Source organism: Phocoena sinus, chromosome 13 (assembly GCF_008692025.1).
Source record: "Phocoena sinus isolate mPhoSin1 chromosome 13, mPhoSin1.pri, whole genome shotgun sequence".
Classification (NCBI taxonomy): domain Eukaryota; kingdom Metazoa; phylum Chordata; class Mammalia; order Artiodactyla; family Phocoenidae; genus Phocoena; species Phocoena sinus.
This window is the reverse complement of record NC_045775.1, coordinates 64,085,478-64,112,843: the sequence shown is the minus strand read 5'-3', so window position 1 is coordinate 64,112,843 and position 27,366 is coordinate 64,085,478. Positions and strand designations below refer to the sequence as shown.

The window sequence follows — 27,366 nt, the reverse complement described above, 5'->3', positions numbered from 1 at the left end:
CTCAATTTCCTCATCTGTAATAATAGAACCTACCTCTCAGGGTCATTGTGTGGACTAGAAATAGGTGTGAAAAGCCTTTAGCATTGTGTGTGAGAGTCAGCCCAGGAAAATAAAGAGCCCCACACGGAGAAGTAAGGCTTGTAGGTTTTAATGTTTCATGATTGTTAACAGAGCAGTCTCAAGGAGACCCCCAGAGAATCTGTTCTGACTTTAGAAGCACTTCCTGTGGACGATGGAGGGCCCTGCCTCATCATACTCTGGCTTGCTGATCCACATCTGCTGGAAGGTGGAGAGAGAGGCCAGGATGGAGCCTCCGATCCAGACTGAGTACTTCCGCTCTGGGGGAGCAATAATCTGCAAAGAGCAAATGTGGTGAATCATGATCAGTCGCCAAGGAATAGGGAAGGTGGTCCAGGGATCATCTCACCGTACTGCCAGACTGTCCTGGAAAAGAACAGCCTCTGTGGTCAGAAAGGAACAGGAGAAAGCTTGTGGTAGATTAGACTATTGCTCAGATTGTCACTCCTCCCCCCACCCCATCCCCCTGCCCCTGCATGAGAAGAGTTCAGTGTTCCACCCTGTGGCTTTGGGCTGGGCCCTGTATTTGCTTTGGCCAGTGGGACGTCAGCGGACTTGACACAGGGGCTAGAAATGTGTTTCAGGCATGCAGGTAGGCACACTCTCTTGTGTCTCTGCCATCTTCATGAGAAGAATTTCCCTTGAAGAGCTACTGGACCTTCAGCCTGGGCCCCACAGTGAGAGATGTGCACCTGACCTGAGTTGGCTGGGCCTGCAGAGCTGTCTAGCCAAGCTTGACCTAGATCAGCTGACTCCCAGCTGGCCTGCAGATGCATGAGCAAGAAATGCTTATTATTACGTGTCCTGAAATGTCATAGTTGCTGTTACCCAGCAGTAGCTAACCAATACAAACATCTGTAAGGGGAGTGCTGTTCTGTTCTTGCCTAGAGTTTGGATACATGGGCAGCTTGGGCTGGGATTCCTCCATTCCTGAGTCTAAGCCAGTCTACTCAACAGTCTCTTGTATCTGAGAAGTTCTCAAATTCATACACGCCACTGGGATTCCTGAGCTTGGCCTTTAGAAATGGGTTCTCATGTCAGACAACTTTGAACTCCACCTAAAAGTATATCTCAAAGGACCATGACTCTTCAACTAATTCCTGTTTCTGAAGGGACTAAGAATTTAGTGCTAGAACAAACCAGACATGAAATAGACTTTTTTGTCTCCTAAGAATCTCCCTACATATTTCCTAAATTGCAGAGATCATGGAATAGCTAAATAAGTAGGGTCTTTAGAAGTTATCTTATTCAGGCAGACAAAAGTCACCCCATTGCTCCTTTGACAGATACCTCAGGGACTGGCACAGCCACTAAGAAGGTAACAGATTTGACTGCTGGGCAGTTCTAGTTGTGAGAAAACTCTGGGTTGCCTTGGGCTGGAGGCCCTAAATCTCAGCCCCATTCCCACCATACTCCATATCCTTCCACACTTCCATATCCTGGAGCTTGCCTCACCTCCCCCAGTCCAATGTGGCTGGGGTGTTTGTACCTGCACACATCCCCGGGCATCTTTGCTTACTCACTCTCTTTCCCCTGCCTGCAGTGTGCTTTCCCCTCCTCTGGTCTTATTTAAGCTGTTCTTGCATTGATCGTGTCTACGAATCAGATCTTAAACTCCTGGAAGGCCGGCAATGTTATTGAGCTCAGGGCAGTGGCTCATAAATTGGAATATGCATCAAATCATTGGTGTCCATTTATAAGTGTAAGTGATGGGGGCACCCCAGACCTGCTGAACCAGAATCAGGTGTGGTATCCTGACACATCGTCCTAGTAAAAAGCCGCTGCCCCAGGCCTGGCACATTGCCCCCCATGTGGCAGACCTCAGTAAGCGTGGCTGCTCCAATTGGCTCTGGGTGAGAAGAGCCCGCTGCTCACCTGTTTTCTGGTGGCCTGCTCTGCTTCCCTGTGCCAAGCACCATCTGCTAGGCAGGGGGAAAGCCTTTGTGAAGAAGGTTCTTACAATACTGACATAGAGAACACACTTCCTCAGATCAGGCCTACTCCCCAGAGACCAACTTTTTTGTGACTTTATTGTAACCTTCAACCTATTTGTTAGCTCTATTTTACTCCTAACTCTTTCTAATCCTGTAGTAGCAAAGTTCCTAGAAGCACTAAAAGTGTCTGTCTGATTGCTTGGGGACCAGAGGCTGGGGAGAAGTGGTAAGACAGGTGGGCTCCCGTTCTGTTGAGGCCTATGCAGTGAGAAGCATTGTGTGGGAGGACTGTGACCAAGATGGGACAGCACATCAGAGGCTGTCCAGGAATCAAGGAATGTTCCTGTGAGTTTGAACCAGCAGCCTGTCCTATAGCCAACATTCTCTCTTTGGAACTTTCACCCTCCTCTGGGGTGACACCCAAGTCCTTTTTAAAGTTTAAAGTTTAAAGATGGTGTGGTGTTGCCGTCTTCTTTTCTTTCCCTCTTTCCCTCCTCATTTCCTCCTCAAGCCCCTCAACTTCTCTCCATTCCAAATTCTTTCACCTCCTTCTCATATGGGGTCCATGAAATTGTGTTTGAGAACGCAGGCTAAATGTGTCTCCCGCTTATGAGTGCCCAAAGAACATAAACCCCCAAGGTGAAATCTGTCTCGGGCCAGAATGATGGAGCACCCAGGAGGCCACCAAGCTGTAAGCCTGGCAGCCTCACTCGGAGCATCTCCCAAGTACACAGGTCTTTGTACAAAGAACAGGATGGAGGGAGCCAGGGCAGGACCCACCTTGATCTTCATGGTACTGGGGGCCAGGGCTGTGATCTCCTTCTGCATTCTGTCAGCAATGCCGGGGTACATGGTTGTACCCCCAGAGAGGACATTGTTGGCGTATAAATCCTTGCGGATGTCAATGTCACACTTCATGATGGAATTGTAGGTTGTTTCATGAATTCCAGCTGACTCCATGCCTAGTAGAGATCACAGTAGCTGGTCAGCATCCACCACGTCACACCTACAGCTCCTCAGGTGACCCTTCTGTTGATGCAGCTACCCTGGTTCGCCTCAGTCACCTCCCTAATGGATTATAAGATCAGACTCTCTAACTGGTCATCGCCCTGCCTTGAGTTTCCCCCAGTTCTGACTGATCTTTCACACTGGTCCCTGATGAATATTTCTAAAGGAATACTTCCATTGTATCACTTTTTTCACAGATTTATTGAGATATAATTCATGTACCATAATATTCACCCCTTTAAAGTGTATAGTTCACTAGTTTTTAGTGTATTCACAGAGCTGTGCAACCATCACCACAATCTAATTTTAGAACATGTTTAATACTCCCCAAATAAACTCCATGCCCATTAGCAGACACTCTCCATTTTCCCCTGCACGCCTTCCCCAGCCTTAGGCAACCACTAATCTATTTTCTATCTCTATAGATTTGCCTATTCTGGACATCTCATATAAATGGAACCATACAATATTTGTTCTTTTGTGTCTGGCTCCTTTCACGTAGCATAATGTTTGCAAGGCCCATCCATGTTATAGTCTGTTATAGCCAAATAAAATTCCATTGTATGGATATACCCATCATATCATCTTTGCCTATTTGTTGACATCTAGCTACCTTAGTCTGGCACCAAGATCTTCCACAGTAAAAGGCCCTGCCTGCCATACCAGCTCATGCCCACTTACCTGGGGTCCCCCATCTCCAGTCTTTTTTCCATGTGATATAATTCCACACTGTAGATAGAGGAATCTTCCTAAAGTGAAATACTGACTTTGCTACTCTGCTGTCTAAAAACTTCCAGGGGCTCTACATTGCTGATATGATTAACCCCCATGCTCTTTGTGTGGTCCAGTGGCTCTCTCGTTTCCTCTGTGTGCAAACACACATACACACAGACACACACACACACACACACACACACACCTCACCCATCGTGTCCCAAATAGAATATGACTTGTCACTCCTCCACACTTTGCACATACCTTTCCATTTGCCTTGCATGCCATTCCCTACTCTGTACTCCTTCCATTCCCAGATACCATAAAATGATACTCATTCTTCAAGGTTCTATTCAAATATTCACCTTCTCTGAGAAGCCTTCCCTGATTTCTTAGGCCTATAGCGCTTTGTCCAGTTTGCTATTTACCACTACACTATATGTCAACATTTGCTTACAGGCCTTTCTCTTCTCTTTCTCTCTTCTCAAGAAAGTAGCTATCCTTGTATTAAATATTGTCTTATTTCATCCTTGTGGCAACCCTATCTAGTAGGTACTATCATAATTTCCACTTTATAGATAAGAAAACTGAGTTTTGAAGAAGGTAACATGTCCAAGGTACAGCACTTGAACGAGCAGAATCAGGATTTAAAACCAGGTCTGATCCCCCAAACTCACCCTGTTTACTGCTATAGGTTTCAGACCCCATGATTTAAATGTTGAGGGATCCAAGAAATATTTTATGTTTTAATCTCATTCTTAGTTTCATGTTTATATTCCCATCCCACTTTTCCTTTATTTTGATTTCCTTACCCTTATATTTAAAATTAGATTTTAATCTAGTTGTATTGTTTATGTATTTTTGGTCCTTCCTGGAAAAATATAGGCTAAGTATAAACAATAAACAGTGTGAGTGACTCCTGGTGTTTCTCTTTCCATCCCTGCCCTCCTAATTGTCCAGGACTACAGGCCGAGCCTCACCAATGAAGGAGGGCTGGAAGAGGGTCTCAGGGCAGCGGAAGCGCTCATTGCCAATAGTGATGACCTGCCCATCTGGCAGCTCGTAGCTCTTCTCCAAGGAGGAAGAGGAGGCTGCCGTGGCCATCTCATTCTCAAAGTCCAGGGCCACATAGCACAGCTTCTCCTTGATGTCTCGCACGATTTCTCGCTCGGCTAGAAAGAGTAGAAATGACAGAGAGTAGATACTCAGCTCTGTTAGTTTGGTTGTCCCATTTTGATCTCCATGAAAACTTCTTCCTTCTCTTTTGGGTTCAGTCTCAAGACGAATGTTAATGTTTTCATTCCTCTTTCTAAAGTGAAATTTCAAAATCTCGATTCCCAAGCAAAACTTTGTATGTGCTTTTGTCTTGCTCTCATCACTCAGCCCTGACAAAGCTGCAGGCCTTCCTGAGGGCCTTTCAGGACACATTTCCCATCTAGATGGAGGCTTATATGCTGGGATTGTACAGAATCTAGGAAGACTCCTACCCCAAACCTCTTCCTGCCCAGGGGGCCACTTCCCCTTAGAAATTCAGACCTTACTTATTCCATTTGTCCTCAGACAAACCATAAACCCCCTAGGTAATGAAATGTGCCACAGATTCTTACCACCATTCTGCCAAATAAAAACTAGCTCTGATCCTGGTGTGGACACGGACAGAGGTAGCAGGTCCCTGGGGAGCGAAGGAGTGCTGTGAAAGCACACTTAAAAGAGGGAAAAGCCAAGCGCGTCTTAGGATGAGTAGGTCTAAGCCTTGTCTCCCTCCCCAAGGTGTCTTGGTTGGGAACATTCCTCCTTAAATAAGGCTGCCCTGACTATCTGGTCTGGTCCAGGGGCCCAGCCCCAGCCTAGGGCCTCCCCGTTTACCCTAAAAGAGTTTGAGGACACAGGGCCACTGACTTCTCATTAGTCATGAGAATTTCTGGTCCTAGATCAGATTTGGTTCTGAGCTCAAGTCAAGTCCAGAAAGAGGCTGGGTACCTGTGGTCACAAAAGAATAGCCTCTCTCTGTGAGGATCTTCATGAGGTAGTCTGTGAGGTCGCGGCCAGCCAGGTCAAGGCGCATGATGGCATGGGGCAGCGCGTAGCCCTCGTAGATCGGGACATTGTGGGTGACACCGTCCCCTGAATCCAGGACAATGCCTAAGGACAGAGAGGATAAGACCTATGAAAACCTTTAGTATTTTCTTTCATCTGTCTCTTTCTGGGACCTGTTACCAAAAGATCTTCAACTACCATATTTTTCTTTAGCAGCTAGAAAACTCACCCATGGTGAGAATTATCAATCATATTTTTTGTGTACATCAATTTGTGTGTATGTCAGTTTGTTTTCCCAAATGAGACTGGAAGGCAAGTAAAATGTCTCCTCTTCTTATATTCCTTGAAACACTTTCACAAAAATGCACACGTCAATTGGCATCCAAGCTGCACGTTCTTTAGCGAGGCTGGATAATGTGCCTATCCTTCAGGCATCAAACTAACACATATGTAGTGCTGAAAGGACTATAGAAACCAGCTTGAAAAAAAAATAACATTCTCTACTGATGAAACTTTTAGTAAACCATGAAAGGAAATAAGTTTTCTCAATGTGATAAGAAATCTCTCCAGATCCAACAGCCACATAATTGATGGGGAAACACTACAATATTGTTACTGTATTATTATTATTTAAGATTGTCCTGGTTGCTCTAGCCAATGCAGTATGACAGAAAATACACATAAGAGTGTATCAAAAGGGAACAGAATCATCATTATTTGCAGGTAACGTGGTTGTACACTTAGAAGACCTAAGAGAACCAACTGAGAAATGATTAGAGTTAATCAGATGATTCAGTAAGAGCCAGATCCAAAATAAATATCCAGGGATCAGCAGCTTACTCTTATACAAGGATGTTGGTCACAGCATATTTTACAATAAAAAATAAAAATTGGAGACAACCTAAAGGTCCTGCAATAGAGAAATGGTAAAATCAATCAATCAATCATGGAACCATCACACAATGACTACCGTGTGGCCGCTGAACATGACGTTCACAGCATAAAACCAAGCGCAAAGCACGGGATACAGAACTGCATATACCTATATTTCCCCATCACCATCCTTATCACCTGCAGTGAAATTGTCCTTTACTTTTATCTCTCCTCCACTAGGCTGTTAGCTCCATAATGGCTGGTCTGTCTTGTTCGACGGTGTGTGCCCATGGCCTGTAGTGTTTGGCACATGGTAGGGAGTAATGGAAGATATTTGAATGAATGAATAAATGGACAAATCAATGAATACATGAATGAATGTTTGAAAGATGTTCAGAAGCAAGTGACAAAGGATTAATCTCCAAAATTTACAAGCAGCTCATGCAGCTCAATAACAAAAAAACAAACAACCTAATCCAAAAATGGGCAGAAGACCTAAATAGACATTTCTCCGAAGAAGATATACAGACTGCCAACAAACACATGAAAGAATGCTCAACATCATTAATCATTAGAGAAATGCAAAGCAAAACTACAATGAGATATCATCTCACACCAGTCAGAATGGCCATCATCAAAAAATCTAGAGACAATAAATGCTGGAGAGGGTGTGGAGAAAAGGGAACACTCTTGCACTGCTGGTGGGAATGTGAATTGGTACAGCCATTATGGAGAACAGTTTGGAGGTTCCTTAAAAAACTACAAATAGAACTACCATATGACCAACAATCCCACTACTGGGTATATACCCTGAGAAAACCATCATTCAAAAAGAGTCATGTACCAAAATATTCATTGCAGCTCTATTTACAATAGCCCAGAGATGGAAACAACCTAAGTGTCCATCATCGGATGAATGGATAAAGAAGATGTGGCACATATATACAATGGAATTTTACTCAGCCATAAAAAGAAACGAAATTGAGCTATTTGTAATGAGGTGGATAGACCTAGAGTCTGTCATACAGAGTGAAGTAAGTCAGAAAGAGAGAGACAAATACCATATGCTAACACATATATATGGAATTTAAGGGAAAAAAATGTCATGAAGAACCTAGGGATAAGACGGGAATAAAGACACAGACCTACTAGAGAATGGACGTGAGGATATGGGGAGGGGGAAGGGTAAGCTGTGACAAAGCGAGAGAGAGGCATGGACATATATACACTACCAAACATAAGGTAGATAGCCAGTGGGAAGCAGCCGCATAGCACAGGGAGATCAGCTCGGTGCTTTGTGACCGCCTGGAGGGGTGGGATAGGGAGGGTGGGAGGGAGGGAGACGCAAGAGGGAGGAGATATGGGAACATATGTATATGTATAACTGATTCACTTTGTTATAAAGCAGAAACTAACACACCATTGTAAAGCAATTATACCCCAATAAAGATGTAAAAAAAAAAAAAAAAAGGGGCTTCCCTGGTGGCGCAGTGGTTGAGAGTCCGCCTGCCGATGCAGGGGACGTGGGTTCGTGCCCCGGTCTGGGAGGATCCCACATGCCGCGGAGCGGCTGGGCCCGCGAGCCATGGCCGCTGAGCCTGCGCGTCCGGAGCCTGTGCTCCGCGACGGGAGAGGCCACAGCAGTGAGAGGCCCGCGTACCACAAAAAAAAAAAAAAAAAAAAAAAAAGGAAGATGTTCATGTAAGCTGTCAAGCCCCTATTAAAAATCACTTTATTTTGAAGTTCCCTCTGTTTCCCTGAGCTCCTTTCTATACCAAGGCCACATCGTATTAACACATCCAACATAATAGGTTCTGCCGTTGCTGCTTCATGAGCAGAAACATTCTAGCATTGTTGGAAAGGGTGTACAAGCTCCCAGACTAACTACTGTGAGGGAAATGGCCCTTGCAGGTTGTACTAGTCATGGTTTGTTCATGTAAATTCTTTCCAGCTATACTGGGTAGACTCACATCTGCATTTTAAATGGGCTTCCCTTCTGTTATCCCTAACCAAGGTTTTCCTTGGACTTTGACTGTCCCACTGATTCTTCTGAACAGGAATCTCTGCAAGAGCCCAGCTTTCCCTTCCTCCCTCTCAAGTCAGAAAGGGAACGGGTTACAGGGCTACTCACCTGTCGTGCGGCCTGAAGCATAGAGGGAGAGCACAGCTTGAATGGCGACGTACATGGCAGGGACATTGAAGGTTTCAAACATGATCTGAAAGAACAATGCAGAATAAAAGACTATCTGGCAGAAATCACAGCACCTCTTGGTCCACAAAATGGTTTGTAATTTTATTAAGGGTAGGAACTGTGCTTATTTACCCCACTTCCACCTCCCTTAGGTTCTGGCATGGACTACAAACAGAGCAATTCTCAAAAAAATTCTGTTGCCACTCTCACCACTGTTATTCAACATAGTTTTGGAAGTTTTAGCCACAGCAATCAGAGAAGAAAAGGAAATAAAAGGATTCCAAATCGGAAAAGAAGAAGTAAAGCTGTCACTGTTTGCAGATGACATGATACTATACACAGAGAATCCTAAAGATGCTACCAGAAAACTACTAGAGCTAATCAATGAATCTGGTAAAGTAGCAGGATACAAAATTAATGCACAGAAATCTCTGGCATTCCTATATACTAATGATGAAAAATCTGAAATTGAAATCAAGAAAACACCCCCATTTACCATTGCAACAAAAAGAATAAAATGTCTAGGAATAAACCTACCTAAGGAGACAAAAGACCTGTATGCAGAATATTATAAGACACTGATGAAAGAAATTAAAGGTGATACAAATAGATGGAGAGATATACCATGTCCTTGGATTGGAAGAATCAACATTGTGAAAATGACTCTACTACCCAAAGCAATCTATAGATTCAATGCAATCCCTATCAAACTACCACTGGCATTTTTCACAGAGCTAGAACAAAAATTTCACAATTTGTATGGAAACACAAAAGACCCCGAATGGCCAAAGCAATCTTGAGAACGAAAAAAGGGGCTGGAGGAATCAGGCTCCCTGACTTCAGACTATACTACAAGGCTACAGTAATCAAGACACTATGGTACTGGCACAAAAACAGAAAGATAGATCAATGGAACAGGATAGAAAGCCCAGAGATAAACCCACGCACATATGGATACCTTATCTTTGATAAAGATGGCTGGAATGTACAGTGGAGAAAGGACAGCCTCTTCAATAAATGGTGCTGGGAAAACTGGACAGATACATGTAAAAATATGAGATTAGATCACTCCCTAACACCATACACAAAAATAAGCTCAAAATGGATTAAAGACCTAAATGTAAGGCCAGAAACTGTCAAACTCTTAGAGGAAAACATAGGCAGAACACTCTATGACCTAAATCACAGCAAGATCCTTTCTGACCCACCTCTGAGAGTAATGGAAATAAAACCAAAAATAAACAAATGGGACCTAACGAAACTTCAAAGCTTTTGCACAGCAAAGGAAACCATAAACAAGACCAAAAGACAACCCTCAGAATGGGAGAAAATATTTGCAAATGAAGCAACTGACAAAGGATTAATCTCCAAAATTTACAAGCAGCTCATGCAGCTCAATAACAAAAAAACAAACAACCCAATCCAAAAATGGGCAGAAGACCTAAATAGACATTTCTCCAAAGAAGATATACAGACTGCCAACAAACACATGAAAGAATGCTCAACATCATTAATCATTAGAGAAATGCAAATCAAAACTACAATGAGATATCATCTCACACCAGTCAGAATGGCCATCATCAAAAAATCTAGAAACAATAAGTGCTGGAGAGGGTGTGGAGAAAAGGAAACCCTCTTGCACTGCTGGTGGGAATGTGAATTGGTACAGCCACTATGGAAAACAGTATGGAGGTTCCTTAAAAAACTACAAATAGAACTACCATATGACCCAGCAATCCCACTACTGGGCATATACCCTGAGAAAACCAAAATTCAAAAAGAGTCATGTACCAAAATGTTCACTGCAGCTCTATTTACAATAGTCCGGAGACGGAAACAACCTAAGTGCCCATCATCGGATGAATGGATAAAGAAGATGTGGCACATACATACAATGGAATATTACTCAGCCATAAAAAGAAACATAATTGAGCTATTTGTAATGAGGTGAATGGACCTAGAGTCTGTCATACAGAGTGAAGTAAGTCAGAAAGAAAAAGACAAATACCGTATGCTAACACATATATATGGAATTTAAGAAGAAAAAAAAATGTCATGAAGAACCTAGGGGTAAGACAGGAATAAAGACACAGACCTACTGGAGAACGGACTTGAGGATACGGGGAGGGGGAAGGGTGAGCTTTGACAGGGCGAGAGAGAGGCATGGACATATACACACTAACAAACGTAAGGTAGATAGCTAGTGGGAAGCAGCCGCATGGCACAGGGATATCGGCTCGGTGCTTTGTGACCGCCTGGAGGGGTGGGATAGGGAGGGTGGGAGGGAGAGAGATGCAAGAGGGAAGAGATATGAGAACATATGTATATGTATAACTGAATCACTTTGTTATAAAGCAGAAACTAACACGCCATTATAAAGCAATTATACCCCAATAAAGATGTTAAAAATAAAAAATCTGTTGCATTGATGCATGAATGGGAGAAAGAATCTGGCCAAGCAGCCATGTTGTGTTCTTGTGCCAGTGCTCAAGTCTTCCTGGCCTCTTACCTGGGTCATCTTCTCCCTGTTGGCCTTGGGATTTAGGGGGGCCTCCGTGAGCAGGGTGGGGTGCTCCTCAGGTGCTACCCGCAGCTCATTGTAGAAGGAGTGGTGCCAGATCTGGTTGGGACAAAAGTCAGATGAGTCCAGCAGACTCCCAGTGGGCTGGAGACTTCCTATGGACATGCCCATGCAGGGGGAGGATGGCACAATGTTCTCAGAATGGACTGGATCTGGAGAGGAGGCCTGTCAGCCATGGGAATTTCAGATTGCTCTTTAGAGGTTATATTCCTTCTCAACAAGGCCCCAGACAGGACTCAGACCTGGGGCCAATATCCTTAGTGTGTTGATTATTTCTGTCTGACCTTGGCCCCTATTTCCACCTCTCCCTTGTCTCCCCTGCTTTGTGCCCTGAGGGACAAGGCCCTCTGCAGCTCTCTGGCTTCTGGCTGTGCTTGGCTGATAGAAGATACCAGCAAGAGGTTGGAGAGTGGGAGGGGGGGAGAAGGGCAGGGTGATTTCCCGGCAACACTGTGGCCTCCCTGAGCACAGCTCCTGTTGCGCAGCCCCTCCTCAGGCTCCAGCTCTCACTGAGCTCTAGTCTCGCTGCTCTTGCCCTTCAGCCTTCCAGCTGTAAGAGCTTCCCTCTGTTGCTGGTACTTGAGCGCCTCTGCATCCCTTTCCGGTTCCCTAACCCTGCTCACACCTCTGTAAGTAGTCCTTCCTTAAATTAATTTCAGAACCCCAGCTGAGTGTATACTGTCTCCTGCTGAAGCCTGACAGATATGCATTAACTGTCAATGTCTATTATTGACCAGGCTGTTCTTTAAAGCAGGGTTTCTCAACCTCAGCGCTTTGACGTTTTAAGTTCAATAATTCTTTATTGTGGGGGGCTGAAGTGCATTAAGGGATGTTTAGCAGCATCTCCGTGTTCCACCCACTAGATGCCAGTAGCACTTCTCCAGCTGTGAGGGGCAAAAATGTCTCCAGACATTGCCAAATGCCCCTGGGAGACAAAATCGCCCCCGTTGAGAATCACTGCTTTAGAGGAAGTTACTTCTTCCCGCTGTGTACTGTTCCCTCTTTAGTGATCCAGGACAGCAAACAGGAGCCTTTATTTCAGAGGAATTTGGCAAAGAGTGGCAGGGACACAGGGCTTTGATTTCTTCAGAGGTGAGGCACAGGGTCCTCTGATTCCATTGTACCCATGTATTTAGGGACCCCTGGCTTTGTGCTAGGATGGTGCTAAATGTGATCTTAGTTTCAAAGTCTGGAGGGGAGAAAGGCAGTCAAAAAGACAAAATACAAGACACGTCCATATTTTAATGAAGGAAGAGGCAGGAGAAGTTCGTTTTCCAGGAGATTTGAGTAGGCCCTGAAAGCAAAGCAAGGTCTCCAGAGACTGAGGAGGGCATCTGAGGCAGAGCAAATGGCACAAGCAGAGGCCCTGGGCTGTGGAGGTGTCACAGGAGACATGAAGGAGATGGCAATTAGGCTTAATAATGTGATGTCAGTATTTCCTCAAATGTGGGCCCCGGATGCTTTGGGATAATTGTTATAGGTGCAGGTTCCTAGGCTGTATCCCAGGCCCACACGTCAGAATCTTTGGGTGGGAAGGGAAAGCTGGGAAGAAGTGAGAGAGTGGCATGGACATATATACACTACCAAATGTAAAATAGATAGCTAGTGGGAAGCAGCCGCATAGCACAGGGAGATCAGCTCGGTGCTTTGTGACCACCTAGAGGGGTGGGATAGGGAGGGTGGGAGAGAGACTCAAAAGGGAGGGGATATGGGGCTATATGTATATATATAGCTGCTTCAGTTTGGTGTACGGCAGAAACTAACACACCATTGTAAAGCAATTATACTCCAATAAATATGTAAAAAAAAAAAAAAGATTCTTTGGGTGTTGGGCCCAACCATCTGCACTTCATCTTACTTCATTTTCGGAAGCTTTTATAAAGTACTTTAGAAGTTAAGGATGTTGACAATTTTTAAATTAGGAAAATATTTTTAAGAGAAATAAAAATTTCTCATATTTCCATTACTTAATAATAAATAGTTAACACTCTGGCTTTTTTCTTCTCCCTAATCTTTCATCTTTATGTATTTTAAAATTTATTACTACTACCATTTATTTACTTCATATGCTTTCATTTATTTATCATTTACTACTCTTACACTTCCATGTTCAATTTTGTTTCCTGTCACTTTTCAGTTAATATAACATAAAGAATTTTCTTTTCCATAGTAAACATTTATTTTTAATAAATTGAACTAAAATTTTTTAATGTTTACACAACATTTCATCATATACCATCATCATCATATATTTAATCACATTACTATTCATGGTATCTTTGATTTTTGTTTATAAATAATCTTGTGAAAACTATCTCTGTACATATTACATTTTATTTTTTCTATTCAGGATGTTTTCCAAAGAAAAAAATTCTAAGAATGGAATTACTGAACTAAAGAGCATGACAATTGGAAAACTTTTTGGTTTCTATCACCCACAAAGAGGCTAATTTTGTCTTTACTTCAGAATAGAAATTGCCTGTTTCACTCTTAAGTGCATTCAGTATTCTCACTCTTAATATGAAATAATTTGATAGATAAAATTAATACTTAGTTGTTTTACTTTGAATTTCTAAATAAGTTTTTAAATAATTTTTCAAATACATTTAAACTTGTTCAGATTTTCAACTTTTGATAATTTCTATTTGGCCAATTATCTGGTCATGTCCCTTGATTATTTGTCTGGTGGAGACTTTGTGTTTTTAATTATCAATTTACATTAGCTGTTTGTATTAATCCTCTTTTGCACTTGTGAATATTTTTTGCAATTTGTTGTTTGTCTTTTAAATTTGGTTTTGTTTTTCACATACTAGAAGTTATGATTTTTAAGAAGTCACATTTGTCATTCTTGGGATTTTTTTTTTTTTTTTTTTGCGGTACACGGGCCTGTCACTGTTGTGGCCTCTCCCGTTGCGTAGCACAGACTCTGGAGGCGCAGGCTCAGTGGCCATGGCTCACGGGCCTAGCCGCTCCACGGCATGTGGGATCTTCCCGGACCCGGGCACGAACCCGTGTCCCCTGCATCAGCAGGCGGACTCTCAACCACTGTGCCACCAGGGAAGCCCTTACATTTGTCATTCTTTTTCTCTGACTTCTTTCACCAGAAATTTGATAAATACTCACACTTACTATACTGTATTTTTTATCATTTGAATTTTTATATTTAACTTTCATATTCAATTGATATGTGTTTGATGAAATTGTATGAAGTAATGGCCATAAACAGATTCCCTATGCCCCAAATAATGAATCGGTTGTCACAGAATAATTCATTGAATTATTGAATCCTTCTCTACCCTCTGGTCTTGGAAGTTTCATTTACTATGTATTTCTTTTTTACCTCTGTATTGGTACCAAATTGTTTTAATTTTTATAACTTTATATTATATTTTACTATTTGGATATAGCAAGTCTCCTCTCATAGTTTTTCTTATTCATTTTATTCTCATAAATTTTGTCTTATTTATTTCTCCACACTTTATGATCTTGCATAATTAAAACTCGTGATATTTCTAGTCAAACTCATAGAAGCAGAGAGTAAAATGGTAGCTACTAGGAGCTGGGGGAAGGGAAAAGAGAGGCTATCTTAGTCAAGGCATACGAAGTGTCAATTATGTGGATGAGTAAATTCTGGAGATCTAACATAATATATTAGCATGGTGACTAAAGATAGCAACGCTGTCCTGTATACTTGAAATTTGCTAAGAGGGTAAATCCTAAGCGTTCTCACTGCAAGGGAAAAAAAAAAAGCACAAACTATGTGAGGTAGTAGATATGTTAATTAGCTTGAATATGGTGACTATTACATAATGTATACACATATCAAATCATCAAGTTGTATACCTTAAATATATACAATTTTTAAAATTGTGAGATTTTTGTTAGAATGGCAATGAGCCTATAAATTAATTTGAGAAGATTTGACAACTTTACCCTATTCAGTTTTTCTTTTAAGGCACAGAATATATTTTAGGGGTTTCTTTAAAGAGTTCATATTACTACTGTGAATAAAATATTTTGTCTATTATGTTTTCAAATTAGATATCATTAGAAATATAATAATATGTGCCACGTATTGAGCATTAAGTATGTTCCATGCCTTGGGATTATACTAAATATTTGCCTACTTCAACCTCCAAAGCAACCTAATGAAGAAAGTATTTTTATTTCCACAAATAAGGAAGCTGAGGCTTAGAGGGAGGGATTTGCTCCTAGATCTCCCTGCCACCGACTCCAGTGTCTGTGCTCTTAACCATCCCACAGAGTGAAGCAAGAGCTATTGTATTTTTATCTATTTATGTCACATTCAGAGTGACTGAATCTAGGGTTTAGAGAAATTGAATCTAGGGTTTAGAGAAAAGTGTATGTGTACTACAGATTTCAAATCAGCTTTCTTTATTCCCAGTTGCAGTCTGCTCAATAAGCCCTCTATTACATTTCAAAAGACAGTCATTGCAGAAACAAGAATTGTCAGACAACTGTCAGTGGAATTTATCAAAAGAATATTCGAAATATTGTACAGCAACTATACTTCAATTAAAAAAAAGAATATTAGAAAGGCTCTATTAGCATTTTGCACGTGATTTTGTGGAACACAAACTACCATTTAAAAATTACCCCCCGGGCTTCCCTGGTGGCGCAGTGGTTGGGAATCCACCTGCCGATGCAGGGGACGCGGGTTCGTGTCCCGGTCCAGGAGGATCCCGCATGCCGCGGAGCAGCTGGGTCCATGAGCCATGGCCGCTGAGCCTGTGCGTCCAGAGCCTGTGCTCCACAACGGGAGAGGTCACAACAGTGAGAGGCCCGTGTACCGCAAAAAAAAAAAAATTACCCCCCACGTCTTCTTTTTTTTAAATATTTTATTTTCATTTATCATTTACAGGTGGTTTGTTCCTGATATTAATATTTCCTAGGTATCTAGTGAGAGTTTTATCTTTTTTTGGGGGGGGCACGTGGCATGCAGGATCTTAGTTCCCAGACCAGGGATCGAACTCCCGCCCCCTGCAGCAGAAGCGTGGAGTCCTAACCGCTGGGCTGCCAGGGAAGGCGCCCCCTCAACATCTTCTGACATGAAAAAAGCTTCTAGAAACCGGTAGAGATTCCTATTTAAATTTTTCACTAGAGAAGCATCATTCTAATATAGCATCAATGCACCTATCTGAGGTCATGACAGGGAAAATAAAGGGGAGAAAGCTATTTGCCTTTCTGGAAGCAGCAGAGCATTTTAAAGGAGGATAAGCACTGCGCTGGAGTGAAAGCTGGAAAGGATAAAGCTGGGACTTATGCGGGACCAGGTCCTCAAACGCCAGACAGTGAGTTAGGAACCTACTGTTGGTTAGTGAAGAGTCTGAGGAGGTGAGTGACATGATCTGGTCTGTTTTTAGAAAGACAAGCTTTGCAGAAGTTCAGAGAATGAATTAGGTGAGTGAGGCAGGAGACAAAGAAATCAGTCAGGAAGCCATTGGAATCGTCTAGTGAGAGATGTTGGCAGCTGAGGCTGGGGAATGCCCAGGGGGATGGACAGGAAGGAAAGAAGGATGTGAGAAACATTGCAGAGGAAGAGTTGACAGGGCAGAGGGTGGGTCTTGATGATGTTAAAATGAGCACACTAAAGGGGGAGTCCACCAATACCTTCTCCATGTCATCCCAGTTGGTGATGATGCCGTGTTCAATGGGGTATTTGAGAGTTAGGATCCCTCGCTTGCTCTGAGCCTCATCCCCCACGTAGCTGTCTTTCTGGCCCATTCCCACCATTACACCCTGCAATGCAAAAGAGAAGGAAGGAGAACAGAATTGGCCGAGAGCTCCACTTAGAGGGATTCAGGTATTGGAGGGTCTCTGAAGACAGTTAAAGATAGGGAAAATGTCCTTCTTCCCCTGGAAACCGGACTGAAGGAGACAGGGTGAGGCAGATACCAATGAATGTGGAGATGGCAGGAGGGAAGGCAGAGGATTTCTTGCCTCTCTTCTCTGTCCTAAAACAATGTCATTTTCTGAGAGAACAGGGCCCATCCATACACATCTTCCTCTTACCTTACCTTACTTAGCACACACACACACGCACATAACGCACACGCACACACGCACATACGCGTGCAGCTCAGCATAGACTCCATGGTGCAGTGCGTCCTCCTACTAACTCAAAGCCTTGGGTCCAGATGAACATATACCTGGTGGCGAGGACGACCCACAATGGAAGGAAAGACAGCCCGGGGGGCGTCATCTCCTGCAAAGCCAGCCTTGCACAGGCCAGAGCCATTGTCACACACAAGCGCAGTGGTCTCCTCTTCACACATGGTGAGTCTGGCCGAGTGAACCAGGGGCTAGAGCACCTAGGGAACTGGGGAGAAGAGAGGTAATTGGCCACTTGTCAAAATCATGTTGGAGACAGTATTCTTGGCTGTCTTGGGGCCTGACCCCATCGGCAACCAGGACCTCTTTCCGGGAGGGACGGGTGTGGACCTGGCCCCTTACTCTCTGGCATTTGGGCTTCTTCCCTCTACCCTACTGTTTTGGGCTGAACTGTTTACTCCCCAATTTCTATGTTGAAGTCCTAACCCTAGTACCTCAGAGTGTGACTGTATTGGGGGATAAGGCCTTTAAAGGGGTAATTAAAGTAAAATGAGGTCATTAATCCAATATGACTGGTGTCAAATATGCCTAATTCAATAGAACAGGTATCTTTATAAGAGGAAATTGGAACACAGACACAGACAGAGGGAAGACACAGCAAGAAGACAAATCATCTACAAGCCGAGTTGAGAGGCCTCAGGAGAAACCAGCCCTGCTGATACCTTGACTTCAGACTTCTAACCTCCAGAACTGTGAAAAAATAAATTTCCCTTGTTTAAGCCAGTCTGTGGTACTTTATTATGGCAGCCCTAGCAAATTAATCCACCTGCCTCTCGAAGACCTGAAATGAATACAAAGCATTAATCCAATGGAAAGAATCTCTAAAGACTTGAAGTTTAGAAAAGGAATTGAAAAGATTTGCAGTAAACATAATTAAGGGTTACTATTTGCTATATAAAAGAACTCCTACAAATCAATAAGAAAGAAGTAAATAGCCCAAAAGAAAAAAATAAAAAGACTATGAATAGATAATTGACAAAATGAAATGCAAACACCCAACAATTACATGAAAAGATGTTCCACCTCTCGACTATCAGGAAATGCAAATGAAATAAGACCATTTTCACCCATCGTATTGTTAAGATTCAAAGTTTTATTAGAGGTGTTGGCAAAGTTGTGGGAACACTGGCACTCTTTAATCAGAGAAACACACCAACACACAATCTGGTACTACCCAAAAGTTCCTTGTGGGATACTGTACTGAGGTTAAGAGAAGGGCCAGGCAGATCGACGTGGACTAATGTGGATAGATTTCGAAACCATTCTGCTGAGTGAACAAAGCAAGTTGCAGAATAGAATGTCCAGCATAAAACCATTTATGAGTTCTTTTTAGAGCACAAAACAATATTGTGCATTTTCCATAATTTTCTTTTTGTGTGGATGGGAACACATAGCAAAAAGTTCTGGAAAAAAAAAAGTTTAAGACTGATCATAGTGGTTACCTGGAAGTGGGAAGGGTGAGAGGACAAGTGCCGTAGTGTTTTAATTGTTAACAAGGAGACTGTATCCATGTATAGTTTATAATTGAAATCAATCATACATATCATTAAGGAAAAAAAGATGCAGGTGAAAATGTACAATCCTAAGGGTAGGAGCCCCTTGAGGAGGACAGGGCAGCCTGAGAGGAGAGAGGAAAGTGAGAGAATTCGTGATGGGACTCACTGTCTCTGTTGCTTCAGATGGAGAAAAACAGAGAAGTCCTTCCTCCAATGCTGATATCTGAATTGGGACGACTGCAAAGTGACGAGGGAATGAATTTTTCTAATGTCTGTTGCATTGTCTTTGGGTGAGGGGCAGTGTAAAAAGACCACACCCGACAAATTCTTGGCACTTGGTGAAGCAAGAGAAGCAATGGCAGCTCAGGAGATGGTGTGCGGATTGCCTTCCAGACTGAGAAGCCCCTCAGTGGGGCACAGTGGAAGTGGGGAGGGTCCCAGCTCCGGGGGAGGTGGGAGTCCAGAGAAGAGAGGCATGGAGAGAGAAGGTAGCTGCAGAGGACAGCCCACCAAGCTTCATCCGGAACGAGCGGCAGGAGGGGAAGAAGAGAGCTGCCCTAGACACCTGGGATGCTGGTCCTCCAACACCCTTACGTGGAAGGAGGACAGCAAATACCATGACCAAAGCAAAGAGGAGACAGAATCACAGCCTGAGAACGGGAGGTCAGAAAGGCTACCTAGAGACTGAGCAGAAGCTTATTCACACAGTTTGCAGGCTAAAAGGAAGCCCTTGCCTGTTATATTCAAAGCAGGGTGCACACTAGGGGAGAGGCCCACTGTGAATTCTTGAATCCAGCTCTGCTTGTCCTTGCTGATCCTCACGATCACCCATGGTCAAAGTGATAAAGTCCCAGTTCTCGCACTTGGCCTAAAAGGCCCGACAGGGTCTGGCCCCTGCCTGTGTCTCCAGGCTCATCTCCCCCCGGCCCCCCTCGGCCTTCTCACTCTGGCTATGTGGAGTTCCTTTCCATTCTCCGAATGTGTCATCTTGTCTCCCTTCTGGCCCTTTAGACACAGGGTCTGGAACACCCTTCCCCCAACCTATTTGCTACTGATTCCCATCACCTGTCAGACCTCTGCAACAACACTGCATTTTCAGTCTCTCTGGCCCACCGGTCTCAGTTAGTGGCCCTTCTTCTTTGCCCCACAGCACCTTGAACTTGTCCCAGCAATGATCAACTCTGCACATCTGGGCTCATCTGTAGCTCTGTAAAGGCAGGAGCTGGGCCTGTCCTGTTCTCCAGTGATTCTTCTGTAAGCCTAGCACAATGTCTGGCACAGGGTGGGCTCTTAAACCTTTTTTTATCCAGATGAATGAATGAATGAGTCAATGGATGTCAAGGAGAAGGATTTTCAGAATAACAAAGGTAGAACAAACACTGGTGAGAGGACACTGGTCTGAGATGAGGTGGAGATTGAAGGAAAGTACTTAGTTGTTCAAAACAATGTTGTCTCTGGTCTGAACAGTTTCTGGATTGCAGGGAAGATCCCTAACCTTCTGCCATGTTAGACCAATGGAGAAATGGAGAGATGTCAGGAGATGGAGATGGCAAATGTTGTTCCAATATTCAAAAAGGGAAAGCAGGCAGATATCTAAAACCTCAGATAATCTTGATATGCAAATTAGGCAGGTTTCCAGAAGGTGTTATTAAAGAAAGCACTATTAAAGAAGCAGTGGGCTTCCCTGGTGGCGCAGTGGTTAAGAATCTGCCTGCCCAAAAAAAAAAAAAAAAAAAAAGAATCTGCCTGCCCAGAAACACAGATGTAGAGAACAAACATGTGGACACCAAGGGGGGAAAGTGGCGGGCGTGGGGGGGTGGGGGTGGTGTAATGAATTGGGCTATTGGGATTGACATGTATACACTGATGGGTATAAAATTGATGATTAATAAGAACCTGCTGTATAAAAAATAAAATAAAATAAAATTCAAAAAAAAAGTAAGCTTCTTCCAAGCAATTCAGAGGGAAATAGAATATAAAATTTTAGAATTTTAAAATATTTTTTCCCCCTTCTGTTGTTTTCAAAGGCTTTGGGGGTGGCGGGGGGAGGTGGGGGTAGTGGGATATTGGAGTTAGAATAGCCATAACATAAAAACAGTGAATTTTACTAAGGAAAGTGAATCCCAGGAATTTTGTTCAAATAGGACAGACTCTTTTGTTGTGCTAGAGGTGTCCTGTGTTGAAGTTAGTAGGCTATATGGGAGTATTTGTCTAGAAAAGAAAAAAAAAATTAATTGGTATTTTATTGATGACAATAAAGTTGGAATATGATAAATAAAAAAATTAAAAAAAAGAAGAATCCGCCTGCCAATGCAGGGGACACAGGTTCAATCCCTGGTCCGGGAAGATCCCACATGCCGCGGAGCAACTAAGCCCGTGCGCCACAACTACTGAGCCTGCGCTCTAGAACCCGCGAGCCACAACTACTGAAGCCCGTGCGACTAGAGCCCGTGCTCCTCAATAAGCGAAGCCATCACAATGAGAAGCCCGCACACCGCAACGATGACCCAATACGGCTAAAACTAAATAAAATAAAAATAAATAAATTAAAAAAAACGAAGCAGTGATTTCTTGTAATTGATTTGGGTTTACCAAGAACAAACGTTGGCGGACTGACAGCTTCCCTTTTTCCACAGGACCCCCTGGCTGGAAATGCAGGAGAAGGCGGGAGACATTGAGCTTCACTTGATCTTGGCATCTGACAAATTCTCCCGTGATATCCCTATTGATAAAGCCACGTGGGCTGAACAATAAATCAGTTAGGCATATTTACAGCTGCCTGAGTTATTGTCACTGGAAGGTGTTAATTGATAGGTCACTGTCAACCTGGAGGCAATGATATGCCTCAGAGCTCCACTCTCGATCCTTTCTCATGTGACATGTTTATAAATGAGTTGGCTGAAAATATAGAGTACATGCTGATCAAATGTCCAGATAAAACACACATGTTGGCTGGAAGAATCGAAATCCGAAAGATCTCAAAAAGCAGAGAAAATGAACTGAATCCACTAAGATTAAATTTAATAAAGGATAAATATGAGGGTGTGGATGTGAGTCTAAATAACCAAACTGTGAAAGCTCTCGTTCAGCCTCTGTGAGCAGGACCTGGGGTCTTGTCGACAGTCTGCAGTGTGCTGGAGCCGTGATAAAAGCTAGCCCCACCTTCGGCCAGAACGCTGTGTCCGGTTCTTAGGGCCACCCTTGCCAGCAGAGCTGTGGGAAGGTGGGCCCCCGTTCACGGCTGACAGGGCAAATTGTACTACTTTTCTAAAGGGGAATTCAAAAATACTTATCAAAAGCCTTAAAAGTGTACATATCTTTTAACTCCACAAAGACACTTCTAGGAATTTATCCTTGGGAAACACTCATGGGTGAGTGCAAAGATTTGGCCAACTTTAATGCGAAAAAAAGTTATTGAGTAATAAATAAAATGGTTTCTAAACTAGGTTCCAGAAACCTCCCTAGGACAGAGAGAGCAGAATATTTAATATCCTGGAAAAAGTGCAAGCTGCTTTGTTAGGTGAAACACAACATGTTCTGTGGTTCCATTTTTGGTAAAAATGTATTTTTAATTTTTAAAAATTGGGAGCCTTTCACATACATTATCTATTTAATCCTCACAAAAGCCCTGAAGGAAGATATTTTTAGTTCCATTTTACAGATAAGGAAACCAAGTCTCAGAGAAGTGAAAGGACTTAGCTCTCCGGCTCCTCACTGGGAGAGGCAGGGCTGGCCTCAGCCCAGGACAGGCTTCGAAGCCTGGGCTTGCACCTTCCCCACCACCTCAGTGAAACCCTCACAACTTCTCCATGTTTGGTGTTTTTGCTTCTGTCTCTCTGTCTCTCTAGCACTGTTGGCAGCAAAAGCCCTAAAACAAAAGGGCCTGTGTTCTTTTCTCTCTCTGAGCCTCTGAGCCCCTCCTATGCCATGCCTAGGTCTAGATTTATGTTTACAGCCCCTGCATCGGTGTTTAGTACATAGTAGGTGCTCAGTATATGTTGGACGGCAATCCCACCACCTTCCTGGCCTTCCCCTGACAATCTGCTCTGCCCCTGTCCCTGCAAGCTGAGCTTGAGTCCCCACAGGCCAGTCTCAGGGCTGCTCGGTCATGTGGGCCTGATTTAGAACCACACAGGGACAGTCTTCTTCACAAGCTGGTCACAAAGAGTTGTGTTTCCTTTTTTCTAGCAGGTGGTCCACCTTGAGGAGAAAACAACCTCGAAAGTTAGAAGGTGGCCAAGAGGCAAGGCTGCACCTCTGTGACTGTCTCCCTCTGGGGTCCCCTCTCTCTTGTGACTTATAGTTCAAGCCTGTCTGGCTTTTCAGTGAACCCTTTTGTCTCCCCTTGAAGTTCCCCACCCATAGTAAGAAAGAACGTTGGACTTTGTTTCCCAGCAGCTGAGACAGCCGGCCTGGAGTGGAGCTTGGCGTGGCCCGTGCCGTGCTGCCCGGGGAGAAGGCTTGGGCCCTGGAGCCAGGCTCTCCTGGAATGTCTCTGCCAGGGGAAATTCTAAACTTCACTCAGCCACTTGCTGGTAATTTGTGGCTAGACTTGAGCGTGTCAACTGAACCAGAGCCAACGTCACTGTGGTTTCCTGGGTCATACCACTTTGCACTCGCAGAAAGCCGAGTGCACTGTTCTGGCTCTTTCAGCACGTACTACATCTGGGCTTCATTGAGGATTTCACAGAGTTAGAAACACAGCTCCCCGCTCCTCTCTGAAAAGTGGCCAAAATCCAAAGACATAATGAGCACAAAGAATTTGCTCACCCACGCATCCCCCTGGCCACCCCCAAGCAAACATGAGGACAAGATGAGAGCCCCCTACCCTCACTCTGAAGGAGAAGGGTTTGGCTTCAGAATTCTCTCCTGCCCTTCCTTCTTTGCTCTCCTCCCTCTGGGCACCACTTCCCATGGCGAAGTCCCACGGCTCCCTCTTTGGCCTCCAGTTTCCTCAACTGTAAAATGGAAATGGTGACATTTATTTCCCACGATAATGGATCAAATGAAATAATGGAAATGAAGTGCTTTATAAATTGGAAATCAGTTTAAATCAGGGAAATCAGGGTCAGCAAACCAACGCCTGTTTTTGTGAGGTCCGCGAACTAAGAATGGTTTTGACATTTTTTAATGGTTGCAAAAAAGCCAAAGAATAAGATTCTATGACCCAAGAAAATTATACGAAAATCAAATAATAAATAAAGTTCTATTGGAACGCAGCCACACCCATTCACTACATACTGTCCATGGCTGCTCCGGTACAATGGCAGAATTGAGTAGCTGTGACAGAGACCTTTAGACTCACAAAGTCTAAAATATTTACTATCTTGCCCTCTACAGAAAAAGTTTGCCAGCCCCTTTTGTAAAGGGGCTGCAAAAATAATAATTCTTATTATCTCTCTTACTCTTCTCCATTAGAGCTTGCTCCCCGGATGAAGCCTACCATACCGGAAGGAGATGAATTGATCCACGTCACCAATCAATGATTATTGAAGGGAAGGTTAAATTTATGCCAGTTTCCAAGGACGTTTTCATTTTAGGGGAAAGTTTGAGTCCTAAAAGGAGGGCCTCTCAGATAGTGAGATTTCAAATACTAGCTGGGGAAACATCTTGGAGTGAGGGCTTCAAATGACAAGTAAGCAGCTGCCTATAATAATCTGTAAACACATATATCCATACAATGACTTCACAAGAAACACTCCTATGGTGGAAAATTCTAGCAGCGCCTCTTATTAACTTCGGGGTATCTCGACTTGATTAATACACACTAATTAAATTAAAAATGGCTTCTGGGGCTTCCCTGGTGGCGCAGTGGTTGGGAGTCCGCCTGCCGATGCGGGGGGCGCAGGTTCGTGCCCCGGTCCGGGAAGATCCCACATGCCGCGGACCGGCTGGGCCCGTGGGCCGTGGCCGCTGGGCCTGCGCATCCGGAGCCTGTGCTCCGCGGCGGGGGAGGCCGCGGCAGTGAGAGGCCCGCGTACCGCAAAGAGAAAAAAAAAATGGCTTCTGGCTAGCAATATTTCTAATCCTCAGGAATCTGCCGTTTGGAACTGCTCTTCTGGCTTTTACCTCGGCCACTCACTCTCTCCCCCTGCTCAGCTCTAGTCCCAACCCCTCTCCTGAGCTCCAGAGCCCATGGGGCATCTACACCCCATGACCTGGCACCTCAACTCCACCTCTGAGACTGCTGTCCTCATCACCGTCCTTTGACTGGAATGGCCCCTCAGAGATCTGCACCACCCACCCAGGATGGAACCCAAGCCCAACACCCTGACTGCTTCCTCCTCCCTCCCAACCAATCCCCAGGCCCTCTTATTTCTGCCTCCATGCAGCTCCAGCCACCAACTTGGGACCACTGCACTGCTGTAGCACTCTTGCCCTGTTCAGTCCACTCCCCTCACAGCTGCCTGAGCAGTCCCTTTAGAGGGCAGACCTCTTGCTACCATCCTTCTGTTGTGCCCCATTGCCCAATCCCTAGTAATCTGGCCCTGCCTGCCACTCTGACCTTAGCTTTCCCTGCTTCCTGCCTTGAAATCAATATTCAGTGGAGTTGAGCTCCTTAAAAAGTCCCAAAGACCATGCTCCCTCTGTCCTGGAACTACCCCTACTTCAGGACCCAGCTCAGGTACCCCTTCCTCCAGAAAGCCTTCCCTGATAACTTCTAGGCTGGGTGAGGGGCTCCTCCTGTGCTTTACCCCTTTCCTATATTTATCTTCTCCATGGTTCTCATCTATCTCTCCCAGTGATTGCAGAAGCCCCTACACTGTCCCTAAGGAGCAGAGACAGTGCCTGGTACATAATAAGTGCTCAATAAATGTTGTCAGAATGAACAAAGGGAAGGAAGAAAGAAATCTAGCTTCAAGGTCATGATATCATTCTGCCCATCTTGGTTTCCCAGGTATAACATGTAGAATCTCTGCTCATTAGAGTTTCTCTAGTGCCCATGCATCTCTGTCACAGGAATCTCTGTCTTGCTGCAGCCCAAGGGCTAACCTCAAGGTCTAAACCCATTCAGATAATAAAAGCAAGTGCTACAGCTTCCTTATGCAAAGTGTGGTCCCAGACCAGCAGCCTCAGCATCACCTGGAGGTTTATTAGGAATGGAAATTATCAGGCCCCACCCCAGTCTACTGACTCAAAATCTGGGGTGGGAGGCAACAAAGCAATCTGTGTTTTAACAAGTTGTCCAGGTGATTTTTAAAGTTTGAGCACTCAGGGCCAAGCCCTGACAGTGTTGACCTGAGCACTTTATACATATATTATCTCATTTAATCCCCACAACAGCACTGCCAGATAGGTATTATTATCATTACACCCATTTTACAGGTGAGGAAATTGAGGTCACTTAGTAACTTTGGTAGCTGGGGAGTCTGCCTCCAAGGCCTGCATCACTATCCCAGCCAGCCTCAGCTGTGAAGAGATGTTAGCAGACTCTGTTTGCAAAAGCGGACACAGCCCCTTGGTCTATTTTCCTCTTAATTATTTATGCTCTTGTGTCTGTGTGTGTGTGTCGTTGGGGGAAGATGATGGCATTGGTGGGTGGTTTCACAGCCAGGTGTGGGTCTTTGGTACAAGTTGCTTAACTTCTCTAAGGTCTCAGTGTCCTCATCAGAGAACGAATTAGATGGTTCCACTTCCTTCCAGCCCTAAAACCTCATGGTGCCCCAGGACACTTACTCCACTCCACTCCACCTTTTGCACCTTCCAATGACCCTGGAGCCTTCAAGGGTGAGAAAACTCTTAGCCAAGTATGAATCAGAGAGACCCGTGGGGGTCTGAAGAAAATACTCACCCATCCCCAGTAGACACAGACACAGGGGCCATAATTGGTTTGGATTTAAATGCCCCGAGAAGAAGTCATTTCTCTGAAAAGCGTCTGTTCCCCTAAAACAGCCTCCCAGACATTCGGAGCCACAACAAAGCACACCTCATGGGTGTAGATCTGCACTGGCTCTGATGAGCAGTGAGAGCAGAGACGGGAGGTGACACATCCCACCCACCACCCAGTTAGGAGCGCAGGGAGTCCCGTTCCAGGTTGTTCCTGCCCCAGGATGCCCCATGGCCAGAAATACCTTTTCCTGGCAGGCAGCAGTGTGCTTGTAGGCAGAGTTGCACACTGAGGGTCTTGACGTGTGACCTGGGCCAGCGTCACAGAAGCCAGGCCAATCTGGAGGCGCCTCCTGCACCCAGGGGTCCGGCAGCCCCAGAAAGAGAGACGGCAGAAGCTGTTCGGTACTCACCGAGTGTATGAGAGGTCCTTCTCCCAGTGACGGAGGGCTGGTGTGTCTTTGGCATAAATACCAGAGCAATATAAAACCCCAG

At 44.3% G+C, this 27,366-nt stretch overlaps 1 protein-coding gene across 15 annotated transcripts; it reads right to left on the bottom strand.

Annotated features, from left to right (window-relative positions):
* Positions 1–132: 132 nt before the first annotated feature.
* Positions 133–27,366, bottom strand: ACTG2 (actin gamma 2, smooth muscle). Of its 15 annotated transcripts, none has more exons than XM_032653097.1 (11): positions 27,285–27,330; positions 23,873–24,002; positions 21,637–21,787; positions 17,587–17,756; positions 17,048–17,176; positions 11,345–11,455; positions 8,776–8,860; positions 5,715–5,876; positions 4,715–4,906; positions 2,793–2,974; positions 133–354 (listed from the first exon to the last, which is right to left on the bottom strand). In XM_032653097.1, the coding sequence occupies exons 4-11, from the start codon at positions 17,710–17,712 to the stop codon at positions 211–213; spliced, it is 1,131 nt and encodes a 376-aa protein (XP_032508988.1). In that variant the 5' UTR covers positions 17,713–17,756; positions 21,637–21,787; positions 23,873–24,002; positions 27,285–27,330; the 3' UTR covers positions 133–210. The 15 variants fall into 15 exon arrangements, with proteins under 15 accessions (XP_032508988.1, XP_032508987.1, XP_032508986.1 ...); XM_032653096.1 differs by lacking the exon at positions 21,637–21,787 and adding an exon at positions 23,651–23,762 and having other exon boundaries at positions 27,285–27,328; XM_032653095.1 differs by lacking the exon at positions 21,637–21,787 and adding an exon at positions 23,651–23,762 and having other exon boundaries at positions 27,117–27,315.